Source organism: Rhinoraja longicauda, chromosome 20 (genome assembly GCF_053455715.1).
Source record: "Rhinoraja longicauda isolate Sanriku21f chromosome 20, sRhiLon1.1, whole genome shotgun sequence".
Lineage (NCBI taxonomy): Eukaryota > Metazoa > Chordata > Chondrichthyes > Rajiformes > Arhynchobatidae > Rhinoraja > Rhinoraja longicauda.
The window spans coordinates 1498304-1522389 of record NC_135972.1 but is presented as its reverse complement, the minus strand read 5'-3'; the positions used below and the strand labels follow the sequence as shown (position 1 = coordinate 1522389).

The following is a 24086-nucleotide window of genomic DNA, read 5'->3' as shown; positions in this document are numbered from 1 at the left end:
ATAACATTTTATTTAGCATCTCCGGAGAACGTGGATAGGTGACAATCCGTATCAGAGAGCTTCTTCAGGCTGACAGTGGTGGGGGGAGAAAGGTGGGAAAGAGTGGTGTGAAGCAGCCAAAGCTTGGCAGGTGATAGGTGGATACAGGTGAGGGGGGTTGATGGGCAGATGGGTGGACAAAGGCCAGAGATGCAAAGACAAAAACGTGTGTAATATATTTGCTGTAAAATAATTGCAACTGTGACTGATTCTTGAGTATTGCCATCAGCATCTCTTTTAAAATTGAAGGATGGTTTTCTTTTTCCTCAATTTCTATGTAATTCCATTATGACAAGCATTAACCATCCCTGAAATCTGTTTAGAGAAGGTCATTAAGTCAGACAGATAGCATGAGGGAGCAGAATTAAGGCGCAGAATAAACATCCTGTATTAACTACTGTATCTCAAATACTAATTCAGCAACCACGCATGGTCAGTGTGGATCTCATCAACTTTGCTAATCCCACAGAGTCATCAGGATGTGTTTAAACTCTTGCTTTCAAACAAATCATCACACGCAAGAAAAATGATGAGGATGAAATTTCTGTGCATTAGTTCATTTCTACATTTTAACTCTAGTTGCACTGTGAATATATTTATGTACTGAACTGCATTTGGGCCAAGGGAACAAGCTGAATGTGCATGCTTCCCATGTAACAATGACAACTTGCACTGCTTTCAACTTGCCGAGTAATCCTTTCAAATTCTAGCTTGAGTTGGGAAGTTGTTTTCACTGCAGAGCCTGCCTTGCAGTTCAGGAAAGTCAAGATGCAGTTGAAGTCAGTGGTTGGAGATGTTTCTGCCGACTGGATAGCACACAACAATAGACAATAGACAATAGGTGCAGGAGAAGGCCATTCGGCCCTTCGAGCCAGCACCACCATTCAATGTGATCATGGCTGATCATTCTCAATCAGTTCCTGCCTTCTCCCCATACCCCCTGACTCCGCTATCCTTAAGAGCTCTATCTAGCTCTCTCTTGAATGCATTCAGAGAACTGGCCTCCACTGCCTTCTGAGGCAGAGAATTCCACAGATTTACAACTCTCTGACTGAAAAGGTTTTTCCTCATCTCTGTTCTAAATGGCCTACCCCTTATTCTTAAACTATGGCCCCTGGTTCTGGACTCCCCCAACATTTGGAACATGGTTTCCTGCCTCTAACGTGTCCAACCCCTTAATAATCTTATATGTTTCAATAAGATCCCCTCTCATCCTTCTAAATTCCAGTGTATACAAGCCTAGTCGCTCCAGTCTTTCAACATACGACAGTCCCGCCATTTCGGGAATTAATCTAGTAAACCTACGCTGCACGCCCTCAATAGCAAGAATATCCTTCTTCAAATTTGGAGACCAAAACTGCACACAGTACTCCAGGTGCGGTGTCACTAGGGCCCTGTACAACTGTAGAAGGACCTCTTTGCTCCTATACTCAACTCCTCTTGTTATGAAGGCCAACATTCCATTGGCTTTCTTCACTGCCTGCTGTACCTGCATGCTTCCTTTCAGTGACTGATGCACTAGGACACCCAGATCTCGTTGTACGTCCCCTTTTCCTAACTTGACACCATTCAGATAATAATCTGCCTTCCTATTCTTACCACCAAAGTGGATAACCTCACACTTATCCACATTAAACTGCATCTGCCATGCATCCGCCTACTCACACAGTCTGTCCAAGTCACCCTGCAACCTCATAGCATCTTCCTCACAGTTCACACTGCCACCCAGCTTTGTGTCATCTGCAAATTTGCTAATGATACTTTTAATCCCTTCATCCAAGTCATTAATGTATATTGTAAATAGCTGCGGTCCCAGCACCGAGCCTTGCGGTACCCCACTAGTCACTGCCTGCCATTCTGAACAATAAAAGCTCTCGGTACACATGACAATAATAATATACTAATGTTCCCGAGGTCTGATCACATGACATCCCAATCTCGGGTTTTGATCATACAATGTCTCGTTTTGGGACATTCAGCTGCTGCCTCATGGCGGCAGAGACCCGGGTCGATCCTGACCTCGGGTGCTGTCTGTACCGAGTTTGTCCTTCTCCCTGTGGATACGTGGGTTTCCTCCGGGTGCTCCGGTTTCTTCCCACATCGCAAAGCTGTGCAGGCTTGTATGTTAATTGGCCCTCTGTAAATCGTTCCTAGTGTGTAGGGAGTGGATCACCTATATCCAGCTATCACTTAAGATAGACACAACATGCTGGAGTATCTCAGCAGGACAGGCAGCGTCTCTGGAGAGAAGGAATAGGTGATGTTGTCCCGCTGTTACTCCACCATTTTGTGTCTATCTTTGGTGTAAACCAGCATCTGCAGTTCCTTCCTCCACCTATCATTTGCTAGGCTTTATCCCCCTCTACCTCTCTTTCAGCTTTCTTTCATCACCCCTCACAATGTTTGAAGGGTCCTGACCAAAAACGTCACCTATCCATGTTCTCCAGAGATGCTGCCTGACCCGCTGAGTTACTCCAGCACTCTGTGAAACGTCACCTATCCATGTTCTCCACAGATGCTGCCTGACCCGCTGAGTTACTCCAGCACTCTGTGAAACGTCACCTATCCATGTTCTCCACAGATGCTGCCTGACCCGCTGAGTTACTCCAGCACTCTGTGAAACGTCACCTATCCATGTTCTCCAGAGATGCTGCCTGACCACTGAGTTACTCTAGCACTCTGTGAAACGTCACCTATCCATGTTCTCCACAGATGCTGCCTGACCCGCTGAGTTACTCCAGCACTCTGTGTTGTTTTTATAAAACACTAGTTGTGAGGGCAATTGATCAGCTTACCAGGCACACAGCGCCACAGTGAGGTCCACACTGCAAATGGCAGCAAGCTTCAGAAACCAATCTCATAGCAGATTGTAAAGCACGCTAATCAACAATAAAATGTACAGGAATCGAGCAGTTCACAGTGAAACAACAGTAGTTGTTTTGAAATACAATTAATCTACTACCTAGAAAGGAAAGCAAAATACAATAAATAATTTTTCAACGTTATATTAAAGCTGTTAAGCTTTAGCTGGTGCTCATGACGTGGCCTGGCATTGTCAGCACACTGCGCTTGCAATATATTCAGCTATTTAATATGTACATTTAACACCAATTCTCAAATTACAATTTAAATAGCAATGATAACAATTTGGGAGGAATCTGGGGAAAATGTAATCGAGGTTATTCAAATCTCTGTATAACCCCATTTATAGACAATAGACAATAGGTGGAGCCAGCACCACCATTCAATGTGATCATGGCTGATCATTCACAATCAGTACTCCGTTCCTGCCTTCTCCCCGTACCCCCTGACTCCGCTATCTTTAAGAGCTCTATCTAGCTCTCTCTTGAAAGCATCCAGAGAATTGGCCTACACTGCCTTCTGAGGCAGAGAATTCAGCACATTTACAACTCTCTGACTGAAAATGTTTTTCCTCATCTCCGTTCTAAATGGCCCACCCCTTATTCTTAAACTGTGGCCCCTGGTTCTGGACTCCCCCAACATTGGGAACATGTTTCCTGCCTCTAATGTGTCCAATCCCGTAATAATCTTATATGTTTTAATTAGTGATATTTAATATGAGGAAACAACTTCCGTGTTCTGGTAGGTATTGTTTCTCCAGTTTGTTGTATTTCCCACCACAAAACTAAGAATGTCGAACAGTGCAGTGCAGGAACAGACCCTTTGGCCCACAATCTCTGTACCTAATACGATGTCAAATTCAACTAACCCCTTCTGCCTGGACACGAAGCAGATCCCTCCATGTGCCTGTCTAAAAACCTCGTAAACACCACTATCATATCTGCTTCAACCACCACCCCTGACAGCGCCCGCCAGGCCCCCACCACAGTGTACACACACCTGCCCCCACCACAGTGTACACACACCTGCCCCCACCACAGTGTACACACACCTGCCCCACACACAGGCAACTTTCACCTTACAGCTGGTCTTTGACATTTCCATCCTGGGATAAAGGTTCTGAGTGTCTACCCTATCAATGTTTGAGATGCATTTCCATTTTCCTTATAAAGCAATTCACAATTTTAAAAAAATCACAATTCTAAGAATAAAGGGGAGGCCATTTAAAACTGAGGTGAGAAAAAACTGTTTCACCCAGAGAGTTGTGAATTTGTGGAATTCTCTGCCACAGAAGGCAGTGGAGGCCAATTCACTGGATGAATTTAAAAAAGAGTTATATAGAATTCCAGGGGCTAGTGGAATCAAGGGATATGGGGAAAAGGCAGGCACGGGTTACTGATTGTGGACGATCAGCCATGATCACAATGAATGGCGGAGCTGGCTCGAAGTGCCAAATGGCCTCCTCCTGCAACTATTTTCTATGTTTCTCAAGTTAGAAATTAGGTGCAACTCTTAGTTTCATGCACCAACATTTAGATTGACGGCATAAAGATGCAGAAAGAGGGGCAGGCAAACCACATCACAATCAGTTGTCTCCACATTACATGCTTTTTACCAAAGCAAAATCTTCTCAAACTCATTGATGAGATACTATATTTATCCTTGGCAATGAACAATGGTAATAATTAATGGTTTAAAAACAATTCCAATAGCTATTCATCAGAGTCTTTCTATGGGCATTAGGCTTTGACAAGTTCACCAGTAATGAGTTGTGTACATGACCTGTAATTACTAGTGTAGAATAATGATTTCCATCTGCTCCCCTGATTTATTTCACATTAGGTCCCCATGTATATATTCATTCCGGTTCAAATTTCTGAATAGAAAGATTTAATATAACTTCATGTGGAATCATTTACTGCAATGTAAGCAAGCAAAATGTAAAGAGCAAACTACACTCTACCTCAAGTGTAATAACCAAACCTCAGCTGGTGCAGGGGTTAGTCCATCAGGTGCTTGCACAGTTCATGCATGTAAAGCACGTGTAGTATCTGCTCCACAATGATATGTGGGCACAGGGCAAACGACTGCATGGGGCACAGCTGATGCTCCGCTGAAGAGGGTAGTAACACCTTCTGCTGACGTACACCACACATGGAAACATTGAACCGCAGATGCTGGTTTACACAGAGTGCTGAGTAACTCAGCGGCTCAGGCAGCATCTCTGGGGAACATGGATAGGTGACGTTTCACAGAGTGCTGAGTAACTCAGCGGGTCAGGCAGCATCTGTGGAGAACATGGATAGGTGACGTTTCACAGAGTGCTGGAGTAACTCAGTGGGTCAGGCAGCATCTGTGGAGAACATGGATAGGTGACGTTTCAGATCTGACTGATTGTAGGAGGAAAAGAAATCCGGAAGAGAAGAGAGGCAGGACAAACCACAGCAGGTTACGGGTGGACACAGGCAAGTGGGGGAAGGGGTGGGGGCAGTTATAGCCAGGAGGTTGAAACAAAGGTCAGATGTAAAAGCAGAGGAGTGAGGCAGGATTGAAGAGTTGCAAATTGTGAAGCCAGAGGAAGGAATGTGGGAGAGGGGGGGGGGGGGGCGAGGTGGGAGTTCAGGTGGGGCACTGGGGAAGGAGGGATGATAAGGTGACTCCTACCTCCTCTCTTCCAGTTTTCTGCACACCCTATAATCAGTCTGAAGAAGGGTCCCAACCTGAAGCATCACCTGTCCCTGTTCCCCAGAGATGCTGCCTGACCCGCTGAGTTACTCCAGCAGTTTGTGTCTTCCAGAATATGCAAAGGGAATCGCCTCCATGAAGTGTAACAACTTGCAGCAGAGACTTAACACGGGAGCTGCCGTCTTTGCCGTGCTTGGACTAACACCTTCTGAACACGCACGACCCAACACATACTCAGCAGCAGATGCAACCGTCCATCGGTGCTAGTGAAAGGTGACATCATTGATTACTGCCAGGCTCGCTGATGATGGATTTCCTTTGACTGGTGCAATGATCATACAAGTGTTTGGTGTTTTCTGGGGTCCTTTAACGTCGGTCCAGTCCGCAGGTGGCCATGTGGCAGGTGCTGAAAGATCTCAAGGCCTGCACAAACCACTTGTTGCCGTACACAAACACAATACCGAGCACTTCCCCTTGGAATGCAGAACAAGCCAACCAGAGCAGGGAGAGGAAGGGGAAGCGAGGGGGCTTCCAGCAGGTATCCATCTCCATCCAGGGAGCAACTCTTACCTCATCCTTAGTCAGCAACATTACATGAAAACATAGAACAGAACAGCACAGGAACAGGCCCTTCAGCCCACAATGTCTGTGTCGAACGTGATGCCAAGTTAAAGTAATCTCCTCTGCCTGCTCGTGATCATATCCGTCTATTCCCTGCATATCACGTACCCATCTAAAACCCCACTACCACATCTGCCTGCACCACCACCCCTGGCAGCACGTTCCAGGCACCCACCCACCCTCTGTGTGGAACACTTGCCCCTCACATCTCCTTCAACCTTTGCCTCTCTCACCTTAAAGAAATGCTCTTGAGTATCTGATTTTCCTACCCTGGGATTTGGAGATATATATTACAAATACCTGCTGTCTCATCAATGTAAAACGTGACTTCCTTCTTGCCTTCCTTTTCATCGATGTGGTCATAGGTTATCCGTGGTATTGACAGTGTGTGCTCACTGCTATTTACCATCAACGCACTTTCATTATCATGTCCTGCTTTGCATTTTCGTTTATATTTCTTCAGCTGTAAGGAGGAAAGGTCAGTAAATATTTCGCATCAGTTACTAATATGAAATTCTGATACTCCTCCATTTTGCAGAACAAAGTATGCATTCACAAAGCAGTATCAGCAATAGGCAATCAGTAATCAGTACAACACATGATGCCTCAGAAAAGCACAAAGACTCTTCACACCCCTGTAACAGTCTGTTCGAACTCCTTCCATCGGGCAGACGATACAAGGCCTTCTTCGCCCGCATCTCCAGACTCAGGAACAGCTTCATCCCCAGGGCCATAGCTGCTATGAACCAGTCCTGCTGAGCCGGATGGTCACCTCGCACAGTGAACCGGCACAGATCTACTTGTACTTTATTCTGTCTTAAAACTGTTACAATTTGTTTCGTTGGGTTGTTGTTGTTTAAATTAATTAATTTATTGCATCGTATGGGAGGCGCATTCCCAATCTCGTTGTACCCCTGTACAATGACAATAAAGATATATTGTATTGTATTGTATTGTAGTGGGCGAGAAAAGGCTCTGAAAGTGGGTTCAGAGGCTGGATTGGAAGATGAACTCTACCCATTACTTCCAATGAAGACAACAGACCAGTTTAAAGCTGCCCACTCTTCAATGTTATATTGTAAATGTCTCAACTACCTTCCCTGGCAGCTCACAGGCCAAATACATGCTTGGTGATCCTGGGCCTCCTCCACTGCCAGAGTGAGGCCACACACAAAGTGGAGGAGCAGCACCTCATATTCCTCGGGTAGCTCACAACCCAATGGTATCATCGTTGATGGACACAAAAAGCTGGAGTAACTCAGTGGGACAGGGAGCATCTCTGGAGAGACCCTTCCTCAGACGTTGAATTGTTCTGTTTTAGGTAACTAACCTACAAACACCACTCTCCCCCTCACCTTCTATCCCAATCTCTTCCCTGTGCCCCACTTGGATGCGCTAAGATTTCTTCCTTTTCCCCATTCCCTTCCACCTATATTCCTTTTCTCCACATTTCATGCCTTCTATCCTTATCTCCTTATCTCATACCTTCTATCTTTTCATGTCAGGCCTTTGTCCAACCATCTGCCAATAAAAAAAAGACCCTCACCTGCACCCACCTATCACTTGCCAGGTAGACTCAAAATGCTGGAGTAACTCAGCGGTTCAGGCAGCATCTCTCAAGAGAAGGAATGCCAGGCTTTGCCCCATCCCCACCCAGCTTTCTCCACCCTACTACAATCTGAAGAAGGGTCCCAACCAGAAATATCATCTATCCATATTTCCCAGAGATTCCCAGAACTCAGCAGGAGAGAGTTACTCCAGACGTTACCTATCCATGTTCTCCACAGATGCTGCCTGACCTGCTGAGTTACTCCAGCACTCTGTGAAACATCACCTATCCATGTTCTCCACAGATGCTGCCTGACCCGCTGAGTTACTCCAGCACTCTGTGAAACGTCACCTATCCATGGTCTCCAGAGATGCTGCCTGACCCGCTGAGTTACTCCAGCACTCTGTGAAACATCACCTATCCATGGTCTCCAGAGATGCTGCCTGACCCGCTGAGTTACTCCGGCACTTTGTGTCTTTTCTCGGTGGTAGGTTAATTGATAAAGTGTGGGTGGGTGGCAGGAGAGTGAGGTAGAGCGAGGGGAATTGGCGAGAATGCAAGAGGAAAAGTGGGACTAAGGAGAATTGGCATTGGCGTTTAATGGAGCCTGCTCAGTCATGCAAGCAGGTAGTGCAGACCAGACTATTCATTGGTTTCAGTCCCCATGGATCCAATGTTGTGAATGGCTCTTGCTAATTCAACCCAGCCTCCATTATGTGAGGCCTGCCTGTAGCGCGGCGGCACGGTAGCGCAGGGGTAGAGTTGCTGCTTTACAGCGAATGCAGCGCCGGAGACTCAGGTTCGATCCTGACTACGGGTGCTGCACTGTAAGGAGTTTGTACGTTCTCCCCGTGACCTGCGTGGGTTTTCTCCGAGATCTTCGGTTTCCTCCCACACTCCAAAGACGTACAGGTATGTAGGTTATATTGGCTGGGTAAATGTAAAAAAAAATAAAAAATTGTCCCTAGTGGGTGTAGGATAGTGTTAATGCTGGGCGGCACGGACTTGGTGGGCCGAAAAGGCCTGTTTCCGGCTGTATATATATGATATGATGATATGATATGTATTTCTCAAAGAGGAGTGAATCAGAAGATGCTGCAAATACTGTACTAAGCAGGTCAAATAGCATCAGTGAAGAGAAAGAGTGAATATTTCAGATCAATCTATTTGGTTTGCCTCTGGACAACTGGTCTGAGGAAATTTGTGTAAGGTTCTGAAAGACAGCTGGTCAGGTCATGGATATGAAAGGTTGAAAGGGTTACGGACCAAGCATGGGCATCTGGGACTGGCATAGATGGGGCATCTGGGATTGGCATAGATGGGGCATCTGGGACTGGCATAGATGGGGCATCTGGGACTGGCATAGATGGGGCATCTGGGACTGGCATAGATGGGGCATCTGGGACTAGCATAGATGGGGCATCTGGGACGCATAGATGGGGCATCTGGGACTGGCATAGATGGGGCATCTGGGACTGGCATAGATGGGGCATCTGGGACTGGCATAGATGGGGCATCTGGGACTGGCATAGATGGGGCATCTGGGACTGACATTGGCAATTTGGGGTGAAGGGCCCGTTTCATCACTGTATGACTATTTCACGTATAATCTGTATTTATCTAACATTCACTTCTAGTGTATGTCCACCCATTGGCCACTCAATCCCCCCCCCCCCTCATTTGCTCACCTGCGTCCATCTATCACTTGCCAGGCTTCGTCCCACCCCCACCTCTTTTCCAGTTTTCTCTCTCCTACTCCATCAAACTGAAGTGTCTGAAGTGTCCCAACATGACGTTTCAGGTCGTGACACTTCTTCAGATCCTTTTTCATGAAATAAGTCAAGTATGCTATGCTAAATGAATGCTTAAGCATATGAAATGTTACCTGTTTTCTCACATGTGGACTGGATGGTGTGGCTGTTATTTTGGAAGTGTGGTCTGGAGGCATCACATACATCTTCCACGTAGCAGTGGAGCTGTGGGTCTTCTCTGCAGCATAGCATCTCCATGAGGTCTATAAAAGGCAAGGCAAGAATTACAGCTGAACAAAAATAAAGTCATAGAGTGATAGAGTCATACAGCACAGCACCAGGCCCTTCAGCCCAACTTGTCCATGCTGACCAAGATGCCCCATTTTGGTAGGTCCCATTTTGCCTGTGTTTGGCCCCTTATTCCCCCAAACCATTCCCCTCCATGTACTCACCCTGTACCACGGACCTAAACAGCAATGTAGTAACTGCAAAGTATTATAAAAGCAATAGGCTTAAAATCATAAGCATTGTAAAAGCAATGCAAGCATGGATGAATTGGCAGCAGAGGCTGCTTTCCATGCTGTGCGATTCTATAATTCTAAATCAGTGACACCGACAATGGTCATGGTGAAGGTGCAAAGGCAAGCAATCCTTCCGTATAGATATGGCAGTAAAACTGGGTACAAAAGGTTCCAAGCACAACATAAGATATGGGAGCAATATTAGGCTATTTGGCCCATCAAGCTCATTGGCCCATTGAGCGTTTGATAGCACTGGGCCTGTACTCGCTGGAGTTTAGAAGAATGAGGGGAGACCTCATTGAAACGTACTAAATAGTGAAAGGCTTGGATAGAGTGGATGTGGAGAGGATGTTTCCGCTAGTGGGAGAGTCTAGGACTAGAGGTCATAGCCTCAGAATTAAAGGATGTTCCTTTAGGAAGGAGATGAGGAGGAATTTCTTTAGTCAGAGGGTGGTGAATCTGTGGAATTCTTTGCCACAGATGGCTGTGGAGGCCAAGTCAGTGGATATTTTTAAGGCAGAGATAAATAGATTCTTGATTAGTACAGGTGTCAGGGGTTATGGGGAGAAGGCAGGAGAATGGGGTTAGGAGGGAGAGATAGATTAGCCACGATTGAATGGCAAAGTGGACTTGATGGGCCGAATGGCTAATTCTGCTCCTATCACTGATGAGGCTTCTCCGCAATTGTTGCCCAAGAACTCCAAGGTTGGAATTTGAAAGTAGGATCGTATTACAGAGAGTCAACAGGACTTTTCCAGTCAATGTATTTAAAATTGAGGACAAGATCCACAAAGACCGAGCCACGACATGAGTCTATGAATAGACAATGACAATGTATACAAGTCTGCTCTCTGTTCACAGTGAGTGGTACGTCCAAGGTCGTACATTTAGAACAACACTTGCGTGACTAGTTGTGGCAGGTTTACCTCATATACAGCATGCAAATCTGGATATTCTGTGCCTTTGAATTGCTGACCCCACTTTCAGAGAGCTGTATATCTGCCTAATTTGACTTCCCAAAGTGCTACACCGCACTCCACACAACAATTGTGCAATGATTTCAGTTCCACGTCTACAGAGTTTGGGTTTTGAGTGAACAGGAAAGCAATCCTGCCTCAAATGCTACAAATTGATATGAATTGCCTGATACCCGATAAGACTTGGAGTAGACTTGATGCGCTGAATGGCCTCATTCTGCTCCAATAGACAATAGACAATAGGTGCAGGAGGAGGATCTTGAGCAGGCAACTAAGAGTTGCCCTTGGCATCATGAAGGGCCTGTTCCTGAACTGTTCAATGTTCTATGATGGAGAAACTCAATGGGTCAGGCAGCATCTGTGGAGAACATGGATAGGTGACGTTTCACAGAGTGCTGGAGTAACTCAGTGGGTCAGGCAGCATCTGTGGAGAACATGGATTGGCCAGAGGTAGAGATGCTGCTGACCCACTGAGTTTCTCCATCATAGAACATTGAACAGTTCAGGAACAGGCCCTTCATGATGCCAAGGGCAACTCTTAGTTGCCTGCTCAAGATCCATATGTCCCAATTCCACTGGTCCCAGACTTCCAGCCTGAATACTGTCCGACCGCCACTATCCTCTGCCTTCTATCAGTAATCCCGTAGTGAATCCACAGGACCAAATCATTTAACCTCATGCCTCTTAACCTTCTGGATCGGCCTACCATGGAGGACACATTTAAAACACTTTTTTTTTCCCCCATTATATTTTCTTGTGTTATAAAATCCTTTAACTATAGCATCATCCAGCTATCAAAAGCTCTGTTCAAAAATTGTCAATATAACATTTAGAATGATAACAACTATTTTCTTAAATGCAAGTGATGCAGCTGGGATGTATAATTTGATGTTGAACTAGAAAGCTTGCTGCCTGAGATGCTATCTGCACTGTTAATTCTTTGCAAAGGACACCGTTTACTGACATTCTATACAAAAGCATTGAGTGACACGTACTATCTAGATTTGCTTGTCGGTGACCAAGTCAACCTGCCACAATAAGTCCTGTAATTATTGTTATAAATACCCTTTCCACAGAATAAGCACCAATTACTGCCAGTCAGTCTCTCTGGCATTTATAATTAAGTGTCACAAGTGGAATTTCCATTCCTTCAGGTTTTACTTGTTGACGATAGAAAGGAAAGAGAAATTAACTTTTTTATTGTCTCTCTTATTCCTCTCCTTAATCCAGTTTTTCCCACCCTCAATTTACTTTTCCCCCGACCTGAAACATCATCCAGAGATGCTGCCTGACCCGCTGAGTTACTCCAGCGCTCTGTGAAACGTCACCTATCCATGTTCTCCAGAGATGCTGCCTGACCCGCTGAGTTACTCCAGCACTCTGTGAAACGTCACCTATCCATGTTCTCCACAGATGCTGCCTGACCCGCTGAGTTACTCCAGCACTCTGTGAAACGTCACCTATCCATGTTCCCCACAGATGCTGCCTGACCCGCTGAGTTACTCCAGCACTCTGTGAAACGTCACCTATCCATGTTCTCCACAGATGCTGCCTGACCTGCTGAGTTACTCCAGCACTCTGTGAAACGTCACCTATCCATGTTCTCCACAGATGCTGCCTGACCCGCTGAGTTACTCCAGCACTCTGTGAAACGTCACCTATCCATGTTCCCCACAGATGCTGCCTGACCCGCTGAGTTACTCCAGCACTTTGTTTTTTTGTTGTAAATTAGAACCCCGTTTCAACATTTAAACATAATGGAAAGTTGCCATTAAGTTAATTCGTTTAGGAGTGTCAACTGCATTTTGAAATGGCATCTTATCAACAACCTAATATTGTTATGTATAAATGGCATCTTATCAACAACCTAATACTGTTATGTATAATAAATAGACAGCACTCAAGCCTGCAGCAATATAACTTATTCGTTGCATTTTATAAAGAACATGGCACAGTAAAGCACATGAACAGGCCTTTGCCCACAATGCCCGTACTGAACATGACGCCAAGATAAACGAATCTCCTCTGCCTGCACGTGATCCATATCCCTCCATTCCCTGCATATAGAAACATAGAAAATAGGTGCAGGAGTAGGCCATTTGGCCCTTCGAGCTAGCCCCGCCATTCAATATGATCACGGCTGATCATCAATACCCTGTTCCTGCTTTCTTCCCATATCCCTTAAATCCATTCGCCCTAAGAACTATATCTAACTCTCTCTTGAAAAAATCCATGTAGCATTGAAAAACCTCTTAAATATCACTATCGTATCTGCCTTCACCACCACCCCTGGCAGTGTGTTCCAGGCACTCACCCTCTGTGTAAAAAGACTTGGCCAGCAAATCATCTTTAAACTTTGCCCCTCTCACCTTAAAGCTACGGCCTTGAGCCTTTGACATTTCCACCCTTGATAAAAAGGTTCTGGCTGACCACCCTATCAACGCCTCCCATAATCTGAGATACTTCTGTCATGTTTCCATACTCAAACTTTGTTTAGGACTTGCGATTGTCATAAGGTCATAAGTGATCGGAGCAGAATTAGGCCATTCGGCCCATCATGTCTACTCTGCCATTCAATCATGGCTGATCTATCTCTCCTTCCTAACCCCATTCTCCTGCCTTCTCCCCATAACTCCTGACACCCGTATTAATCAAATATTCTATCTATCTCTGCCTTAAAAATATCCATTGACTTGGCCTCCACATCCTTCTGTGGCAAAGAATTCCACAGATTCACCACCCTCTGACTAAAGAAATTCCTCCCCATCTCCTTCCTAAAGGAACGTCCTTTAATTCTGAGGTTTTGACCTCCAGTCCTAGACTCTCCCACTAGTGGAAACATCCTCTCCACATCCACTCTATCCCATTATAATTTATACCTGTCATCCATTTCTGTGTGTCATAGGGCTTTGAATGAGTAACCAAACTACAAGTACTGGTGTGGAGGATAAATTAATGGATGGTTTCTTACAGCTTTTTCTATATCAGTATGTGAAGGAACCATTTGGAGAAGAGGCTATTTTATATCGTTCAGTGCACTAGGCCAAGAACTGGACCAAAGGCATCTCTCCTACTTTCTATCCTCTCCACCAAAGCTCCACTAGTAACCCTGCTAAAATAACTTGAGATAGGGAAAGCCAAGATCTATCCTTTGGAACCCTAAGAAACGAAGGCTCAATCACCCAATGCAAAGACCTATAAATCAAATCCGACGTTAACTGAATGGATGAATATTGCCAATGTAGTTCATTTTTATCCCCAAATACTTGACAATTACAAAATAGGGCTCCAAGACACACTTGCAAGATAAAAGAATGACTTCCAATCAAACTACATTAACTACATAATGCAAAATGTCAATTTCCTTGTGTCCATGCTGATATTAATGCCTTTGATTGTACAGACACAAAAAGCTGGAGTAACTCAGCGGGTCAGGCAGCATCTCTGGAGAACATGGATAGGTGACGTTTCACAGAGTGCTGGAGTAACTCAGCGGGTCAGGCAGCATCTCTGGAGAACATGGATAGGTGACGTTTCACAGAGTGCTGGAGTAACTCAGCGGGTCAGGCAGCATCTCTGGAGAACATGGATAGGTGACATTTCACAGAGTGCTGGAGTAACTCAGTGGGTCAGGCAGTATCTCTGGAGAAAAGGAATAGGTGATGTTTCTGAAGAAGAGTCTCGACCCAAAACATAACCTGTTACTTTTCTCCAGAGATGCTGCCTGACCCGTTGAGTTACTCCAGCGTTTTGTGTCTGTCTTCGGTTTAAACCAGCATCTGCAGTACCTTCCTACACCTTTGATTATACATACGACACATACCTGAATGAGAGAGGCCGCAGCAGGTATCTGTCGACTGAAGTGCTTCTGACGCTGTTTCTGTTGAACCTTAAGAGCAAATCCAGATCCCAGTATTCCCTTAAAATTAAGTGTTTAATTAAAGCACTTTACGTAAAGTTATTTTATTATACTATTAAATCGCTTTTATAAAGCATTATACAGAACTATGGTATCAATCACTTATGACACAACACTAAGCTGTGTATTGAAGACAGATTTTTAAAAACGTAAACTATTCTCATCATCTTTTTTAAAAAATAATAATAATAATATTCATTTATTGTCATTGCAACGAGTACAACGAAATTAAAAAATAGCCAATCCTGACGGTGCGTACAAACATATATGCAATAAATGCAAAAACAAATAAATACATAAATACAATTATATTAAGTACAAGATTTTTTAACGGTGTTGCCTAGTGCAAAGGTAGTGTTCAGTTCTCGTATGGCCCTGGGGTAAAAACTGTTCTTAAGTCTGTTTGTTCGGGATTTGATCGACCTGAAACGTCGACCAGAGGGCAGATGAACAAACAGACGGTGGCCGGGGTGGGATGGATCTTTTATTATTTTGCCTGCTCTACTGAGGCAGCGTAGGCTGAACAGGTGCTCCAGGGAGGGCAGTGAGCAGCCGATGATCTTCTGGGCCGTCGTGATGACCCTCTGAAGGGCCTTCCTGTCCTTTTCTGAGCAGCTGGCATACCATGTGGTTATACAGTATGCCAGCACACTCTCGATGGAGCAGCGATAGAAGGACAACATGAGCTTCTCCTGCAGGTTGGTGTTCCTGAGGATCCTCAGGAAGTGGAGTCTCTGCTGTGCCTTCTTTACTGTGGTGATGGTGTTGGTAGACCAGGTAAGATCCTCTGCGATGTGCGTACCCAGGAACCTGAAAGCGGGTACCCTTTCCACACAGACCCCATTGATGTAGAGTGGGTCGTAATCTACACTGGTTTTTCTAAAGTCAATTATAAGTTCCTTTGTTTTGGAGGAGTTCAGGACCAGATTGTTCACTGAACACCATGCTGCCAGCCTTTGGATTTCATCCCTATAGGCTGTCTCATCTCCTCCTGAGATGAGTCCAACCACAGTCGTGTCATCCGCGAACTTGATGATGGTGTTGGTGGGATGGGTGGGGGCGCAGTCGTGAGTGTAGAGGGAGTAAAGGATGGGGCTCAACACACAGCCCTGTGGTGAGCCGGTGCTCAGTGTAATGGTGGAGGAGAGGTGAGGGCCTATTTTGACGGTCTGGGGGCGGTTGGTCAGGAAGTCCTTGATCCATTGGCAGATGGTTTGGGAAAATCCAAGGTCGGAAAGTTTGGTGACCAGTCTGCTCGGGATGACCGTGTTAAAGGCAGAGCTGAAGTCGAGGAAGAGCATCCTCACATAGCTCCCCTGGTGTTCAAGGTGGGTCAGTGCAGTGTGAAGAGCAGTGTCGATGGCATCCCCTGTAGACCTATTTGCTCTGTAGGCAAACTGGTGTGGGTCGAAGGTGGGTGGGAGGCTGGCTTTGATGTGCTGCAGGACCAGTCTCTCGAAGCACTTTGTGATGACCGGTGTGAGTGCTACCGGACGGTAGTCGTTAAGACCGCTGATGACAGACTTTTTCGGCAGTGGGATGATTGTGGCGGACTTCAGGCAGGGAGGGATGGTGGATTTTAAAAGGGACAGGTTGAAGATTTTTGTGAAGACCTCAGATAATTGGTCTGCACATTCCCTCAGCACTCTGCCCGTCACACCATCGGGGCCTGCAGCTTTCCTGGGATTCACTGCTCTGAGCACGCGCTTAACATCATACTCCTGCACAGTGAAGGTGTTGCTGTCAGGTGCTGGAGAGGGTGTTATGTCTGCCACTGTAGCTTTCACCTCGAAACGAGCAAAGAAACAGTTAAGTTCCTCTGCCAGCGAGGCGTCGCCGTCGGCAGTCGTGCGGTTGCTGGTCTTGTAGTTGGTGATGTGCTGGATGCCTTGCCATACCCGCCGTGGGTCATTGTTGGTAAAGTGGTCCTCAATCTTCCTCTTGTAGGACGCTTTGGCATCCTTGATGCCTCTCTTCAGGTTGGTTCTAGCAGCACTGTATAGAGCTCTATCACTAGACCTGAAGGCGGTGTTACGGTCCTTGAGGAGAGACCTGACATCCTTTGTCATCCAGACCGTCATACAAAATATTTCTAATCAATAACACCAAACTGTAGATTTCAAAAGAAGCAGCACTTTACATTTTCCATAAATACATAGACTAAAAATATTTATATGTACAATTAACTCAAGTGAACACAAAATAACTGCCGTAAAACTTTCTCTGCAGTAACACCACAAACATTTTGCACAGATGTTCAACTTTTTTGATTTGTAAATGATTCTTCGAAGTAAAAACAAAAATCAACAAGAATCCCATTTCTAACAAAATGTTCTATTTGATCTGAACAGTTAAAATGAAAAAAGTCATTTTAGTTTGCTATCTTAATGAACATATTCTTCAGGTTGGCCAGAAGTGTATAAGTCAGTTTTGCAGTCATTTTGAAGCTAATCTCTCCTTTTAAATTCAAATGTCATTTAAGGTCATACCTCCTTTCAAAACTATTTTTTCAGCTTAGTATCTTAGAACAAAGAGTTTATGAATTGACAAAAAAATGTGATGCAGTAGCCATATTACAAATGATATTTTCTTGGTACGGACTTATTCCAAAGATTCCCATTGCCAACTAGCTATCTCCTCTGAGTCCATTGGAAGATGTATGGCTGCTTCTACTCTTTCAAAATGATATTATACCTTCTACCAACTATCATGACAAACCAATGTTGATTTCTCATTTTTTTAAAAGGGGTCATACATATTCACCCTATGTAAAATATAATCTGTCTGATCTCTGATATTAAAAGGCCAAAATCAAATTATGGATGTCAGGAGTTATGGGGAGAAGGCAGGAGAATGGGATTTAGGGGGAAAGATAGATTAGCTATGATTAAATTGCGGTGTAAACCCGATGGGCCGAATGGCCTAATTTTGCTCCTATCACTTATAAATTTATGAACATAAAATTTAGGCAGTAAAAGTTAAATAATGTACTTACAGCTGGAAGTGCAAAGAAAGATATTGCAAACACAGAGAAGCAAGAAGCTATTGTCTTTCCAATCCATGTCTGTGGAACTTTGTCACCATATCCAATTGTTGTAACTGTTACCTAAGAATAAAAAAACTAATCATTGAAGTTATGGTCAAAACACAAGTCAGCGGGTCAAGCAGCATCTGCGGAGGGAATGGACAGACAATGTTTTGGGTCATGACCCTTCTTCAGACTGATGGTCGGGGGGAGAAAGTTGGGGAAGCGAGGTGGAGGTGCGACAAAGCTTGGCAAAGTGAGGGTGGGTGGTTTGACGGGTGGAGTAAGTGACTGAGGCTGGAGATGAACAGGAGACAAAAGGGCATCAGGATTCAGGATTCAGGATTCAGGATTCAGGATATCTTTATTTGTCATCCAAAAAACAATTTTTTTGGACGAGATTTCGTCACCCACAGTCCAACAATAAGAGCAATAAAATAAGCAAATTACACAACCCCAACCAACACAAAACACAAAAAAAAATAAGGAGAGCAGGGGAGGAGTGAAAGAGGGAGGGATATGGGTTGAAGAGGACCAGGTTGGGAAAGAGGGAGATAAGCTGCCACATTATGCTTTAAGTCAGTCATATTTAAATGAATATCTAAAGACTTGGCAGTGTTTCTTATGAATTTGTTGACTTCTGAATGCAGTTGAAGCTAATTGAGTTTTCAAAAGCACAAGTTATTGCTCACAGCAAAAAAATAATGCTGAATATCTCCATTTCACGCATATAAAACTGAAAATATTGGCTTTATGTTTCTGTGTTCTGCAGAACAAGCTAAAGGGAGATGTAGGCATAAAGCATTAAAGGGAGATTAAATGCAAGCCAAAGCATCAGAATTTGAACATGTAAAAACATGTGAGGTTATTCACTTTGGAAGTAAGAATAGAAAGGCAGATTATTATCTGAATGGTGTCAAGTTAGGAGGAGGGGGAGTTCAACGAGATCTGGGTGTCCTAGTGCATCAGTCAATGAAAGGAAGCATGCAGGTACAGCAGGCAGTGAAGAAAGCCAATGGAATGTTGGCCTTCGTAACAAGAGGAGTTGAGTATAGGAGCAAAGAGGTCCTTCTACAGTTGTACCGGGCCCCGGTGAGACCGCACCTGGAGTACTGTGTGCCGTTTTGGTCTCCAAATTTGGGGAAGGATATTCTTGCTATGGAGGGCGTGCAGCGTAGGTTCACTAGGTTAATTCCCGGAATGGCGGGACTGTCGTATGTTGAAAGGCTGGAGCGATTGGGCTTGTATACACTGGAATTTAGAAGGATGAGGGGGGATCTTATTGAAACATATAAGATAATTAGGGGATTGGACACATTAGAGGCAGATAACATGTTCCCAATGTTGGGGGAGTCCAGAACAAGGGGCCACCGTTTAAGAATAAGGGGTAGGCTATTTAGAACGGAGATGAGGAAGAACTTTTTCAGTCAGAGAGTGGTGAAGGTGTGGAATTCTCTGCCTCAGAAGGCAGTGGAGGCCAGTTCGTTGGATGCTTTCAAGAGAGAGCTGGATAGAGCTCTTAAGGATAGCGGAGTGAGGGGGTATGGGGAGAAGGCAGGAACGGGGTACTGATTGAGAGTGATCAGCCATGATCGCATTGAATGGCGGTGCTGGCTCGAAGGGCTGAATGGCCTACTCCTGCACCTATTGTCTATTGTCTATAAAAAGAAAAGTAAATTTGGATGAAAAGTTTATATTCCGTTTTTCCCTGACTAAAGATAACCAGGATATAGAAGGACTTTGTTTAATTTTTCTTCCAGTAACTTTATCCAGCTGCAATGACATCACCGGCAGAACTGGGGTTCCCACAGGGCCTAGACTGTTTTAATTACAAACCGAGACCATGACTCAGGGATAGACCAAAAGCTCGAGTTTCATGACACCACAAAATGTAGTGTCATCATTCTTCATCATGTGAGAGGATTGCATCATAGTTTAGTTTAGTCTGTAGCAAGTTAGCTGAATGGATCAAATGTTTGCCAATAACATGATACTAAATAAAACCACAAGATATAGGTGCAGAATTAGGCCATTCAGCCCAGAGTCTGCTCCCCATTCAATAATGGATGATCTATCTTTCCCTCTCAATCCCATTCTCCTGCCTTCTCCCCATAACCTTTGAGGTCCTTACTAATCAAGAGCCTATCAATCTCTGCCTTAAAAATACCAATGATGGCCTCCACAGCTGTCTGTGGCAATTAAATCCTCAGATTCACCACTCTGATTAAAGAAATTCCCCCTCATCTCCACTCTAAATGTATGTCATTTTGTCCTGAAGCTGTCTCCTCTGGTCCTAGACTCTCCCATGACTGGAATCAAATTGTTGTATTTAACAGGCTTTTAGGTAGGTACCTGACAGGAATAGAGATCTCTACCCTACAGGACTGCAGAAGATCAGTCACAAATTTCATTCAGAACAGAGATCAATACATTTTTTAACGTTCCAGAAGTCAAGGGATGTGGGAATAGTGCAGGAAAATAGAGACAGAAGATTGTCCATAAATATGTCAAGTGGCAAGGCAGACTACAGGGGCCAGATGCTCCAATACTTTTATTGCTTAGTTTAGCTTAATTTATTGTCATCTTTTCCAAGCTACAGTGAGAACATTTTGTTGTGTGCTCATCAGTCAAATAAAAGACCAGGCATGATTATAATCAAGCCATCTACTAGTTACAGATATAGGATAAAGGGTACAACATTTAGTGCAAGATACAGTCCAGTTAAAGATAGTTCAAAGGTCTCCAATGAGGTAGATGGAAGGTCAGGACCACACTCTAGTTGGTGAGAGGACGGTTCTGTTGCCTGATGACAGCTGGGAAGAATCTGGCCCTGAATCTGGAGGTGTGCATCTTGCCCGATGGGAGAGGGGAGAAGAGGGAGTGACCGGGGTGAGACTGGTCCTGGACTATGCTGCTGGCCTTGCTGAGGCAGCGTGAAGTTAATGGAAGGGAGGTTGGTTTGCGTGATGGTCTCGGCTACGTCCACAACCCTCTGCAATTTCTTGCGGTCTTGGATGGAGCTGTTCCCAAACCGTGCTCAGATGGATTCCGCTAAAATGCTTTCTACAGCGCATCTGTAGAAGTGGGTGAGAATTGTTGGGAACATGCCAAACTTCCTAGGCATTCTCTGGAAGTAGAAGCATTGGTGTGCTTTCCTAGCCAGAGTTTAATTTAACAATGATCTATTCAGTCAAAGTGCCTTGTCAGCTGCCGGCTGCAAATGCACGTTAGTTTTCAATAACATGTAAACCATACTTCAAACATCAACACGTCTCCATCTCTGGTCATTTAAGAAACGTGCAGCCTTTATGTTTGCTACTGATGCCACAATCACACGTGTTCCCAGATTATACATCACTAGCCACTGTTTGCAGAGGGTGCAGAAGACGTTTACCCAAATGCTGCCTGGGTTGGAGAGTATTAGCTACAAGGAGAGTGTGGACAAACTGGATGGTTTTCTCAGAAGTGCCACAGGTTGAGTAGTAGACACCTGTAGAGATTAGAGATCTATCAGAGACCTGATAGAAGTATATCAAATTTAGATTTAGATTTAGAGATACAGTGCAGAAACAGGCCCTTCGGCCCACCGGGTCCACGCCGCCCAGCGATCCCCGCACATTAACACGATCCTACTAGGGACAATTTTACATTTGCCAAGTCAATTAACCTACAAACCTGTACGTCTTTGGAGTGTGGGAGGAAACCAAAGATCTCGGAGAAAACCCACACAGGTCACAGGGAGAACGTACAAACTCCGTACAGTACAGCACCCGTAGTCGGGATCGAACCCGGGTCTCCGGCGCTGCATTCGCTGTAAGGCAGCAACTCTACCGCTGCACCACCATGCCAAATTATGAGAGGTATGGATGGAGTAGACAGTCAGAACCTTTTTCCCCCAGGGTGGAAATGTCGAAAACGAGAGGGTATAGCTTGAAGGTGAAAAGTGCAAAGTTTAAAGGAGACTTTTTTACACAGAGGGTGATGGGTGCCCTGAATGTGCTGCCAGGGGTGGTAGTGGAGGCAAATACCATAATGGTGGTCAAGAGGTTTTTAGAGAGACCCATGAATATGGAGGGATGTGGATCACGTGCAGGCAGAGGAGATTAGTTGAACTTGGCATCATATTCAGCATGGACATTATGGCCTGAAGGGCCTGTTTCTGTGTTTTACATTCTGGATTCAAAAAATGTGCCATTTCATTTTAAAACAAACACCGATTCTAAAGCATAAAATAGGAGTGAATATAACTAATCTGACTATTTTATACAAAAATGTCATTGACAACATATCATCAGATGTGAAGCAGCTTACCACTCCCCACCACAAAGCATCGGCACAACATATCATCAGATGTGAAGCAGCTTACCACTCCCCACCACAAAGCATCGGCACAACATATCATCAGATGTGAAGCAGCTTACCACTCCCCACCACAAAGCATCGGCACAACATATCATCAGATGTGAAGCAGCTTACCACTCCCCACCACAAAGCATCGGCATAATTTCCAAACCCTGTCATCCCTTTCTCATCCACGGCATCTTTCTCAGCCAGGTACACGAAATAGGAAGAAAATATCAGGCCCAAGAAACCTATGTACAGTGTGGTTATGAGTTCCTGCAAAATAAAACATTGATTATGCATGGATTATTGACTGATCTCAGTGAAGAACAGCTTTTTCCCCAACAACTATCAGGCTCGTGAACACTAAACACGAACCGAACTGTGGACTATTTTAATCGCATTCAGGACTTTGGGCTTTTTGCACGAGGATTGGGGTTTTTAAACAATACATTTTTTTTGTTTATTATATTATCTATGAGTACTGTGATCACAGGCCTGTTATGCCACTGCACATAAGAATTATGTCGTTCCATGGTCGGTATATATGACAATTACTCTTGACTTTTGAATTACAGCAGATTTTTTTAGTTTGTTAACCATATATTTGAAATCATTCACCAGGTGACATTAGGAGGAACACAGGAAAAGATACAGCATTTTGTATGTATGTTCTTCCCCTCATTTGAACAGTGCAGCATAGAAACATGTCCGATGGCCACAACATCTGTGCCTAACATGATGCCAAGCTTTTTTTGTTTCATTTATTGTTGTCACATGCACCTCGGTAATAGTGAATAGCTTTTGCTGGCTTACAATATAGTTAAATTCTATACATGATTACAATCAAAACTAATCTCCTGTGCCTGCATGTGGTCCACATCCCTCCATTAATCATCCATTCAAACTAGTTCTGTGTTATCCCACTTTCTCGTCCACTCCCTACACACTAGTGGTAGTTTTATAGTGGCCAATTAACCTCCAATAATCAGACTGCACTCAATCACGTTTGCCCAGAACTGCTCTCAGTATTCCAAGTCTGATATAAGTGGAGATTTATGAAGCTGTGGTGTAACTTCAACTCCTTTATAACCTTAAAAAAATAATGTTTTACTCGAGTGCATTTAAGTCACAGTCTTTACGAAATTCAAATCATTACAATTAGTTCACAACTATTGCAAATTGCAAAGCCTGCAAAAGTTTTGCTTTAAGAATATAACATCTTTATTTCTAAAGCACTATTTTGCTTCTAAAGGTTATTTTTCAATTATGGTTAAAATAACGTGACCCTTGCATACTTCATTCAAAGTCAAGTGAACTTTGAAGCTGATGGAGCTGTGCTGAAATAACAGCTGTGAGTAATCAACATCTTCCAAGTTCAAACACACCAGCAATTTAGTCTTATAACTTTTTTAGGGTTAAGCAAAAAGAAATAATCAATCTTGTCAACTTAAATGCCTGACATAACCATATGGGACTTTTAACATATTTACCTAATCATCAAATGCCAAAATAGCAGCTCATTAGTCTCTTGTAGCGACTTATATTGGTAAGACTATACTATATTCTCCATAGTCTTATCATCATAAGACTATGAAATATTCTTCTGTAGGAAAATAACTGCAGATGCTGGTACAAATCGAAGGTATCACAAAATGCTGGAGTAACTCAGCGGGTCAGGCAGCATCCCAGCAGAGAAGGAATGGGTGACGTTTCGGGTCGAGACCCTTCTTCAGATGTCTGAAGAAGGGTCTCGACCCGAAACGTCACCCATTCCTTCTCTCCTGAGATGCTGC

General features: G+C 44.3%; 1 protein-coding gene across 3 annotated transcripts in view; it reads right to left on the bottom strand.

Moving 5' to 3' along the window:
- The window catches only part of kcnq1.2 (potassium voltage-gated channel, KQT-like subfamily, member 1.2), a 184145-nt gene that overhangs the window by 119944 nt on the left and 40115 nt on the right, over nucleotides 1-24086 (bottom strand). For all 3 annotated transcript variants that reach the window (XM_078416718.1, XM_078416720.1, XM_078416719.1), the window contains exons 8-12: nucleotides 22426-22566; nucleotides 17920-18030; nucleotides 14829-14924; nucleotides 9642-9770; nucleotides 6508-6670 (exon numbers count right to left, since the gene is read on the bottom strand). In XM_078416718.1, coding sequence (XP_078272844.1) covers nucleotides 6508-6670; nucleotides 9642-9770; nucleotides 14829-14924; nucleotides 17920-18030; nucleotides 22426-22566 — 640 coding nt within the window. The remainder of the gene's footprint in view (nucleotides 1-6507; nucleotides 6671-9641; nucleotides 9771-14828; nucleotides 14925-17919; nucleotides 18031-22425; nucleotides 22567-24086) is intronic.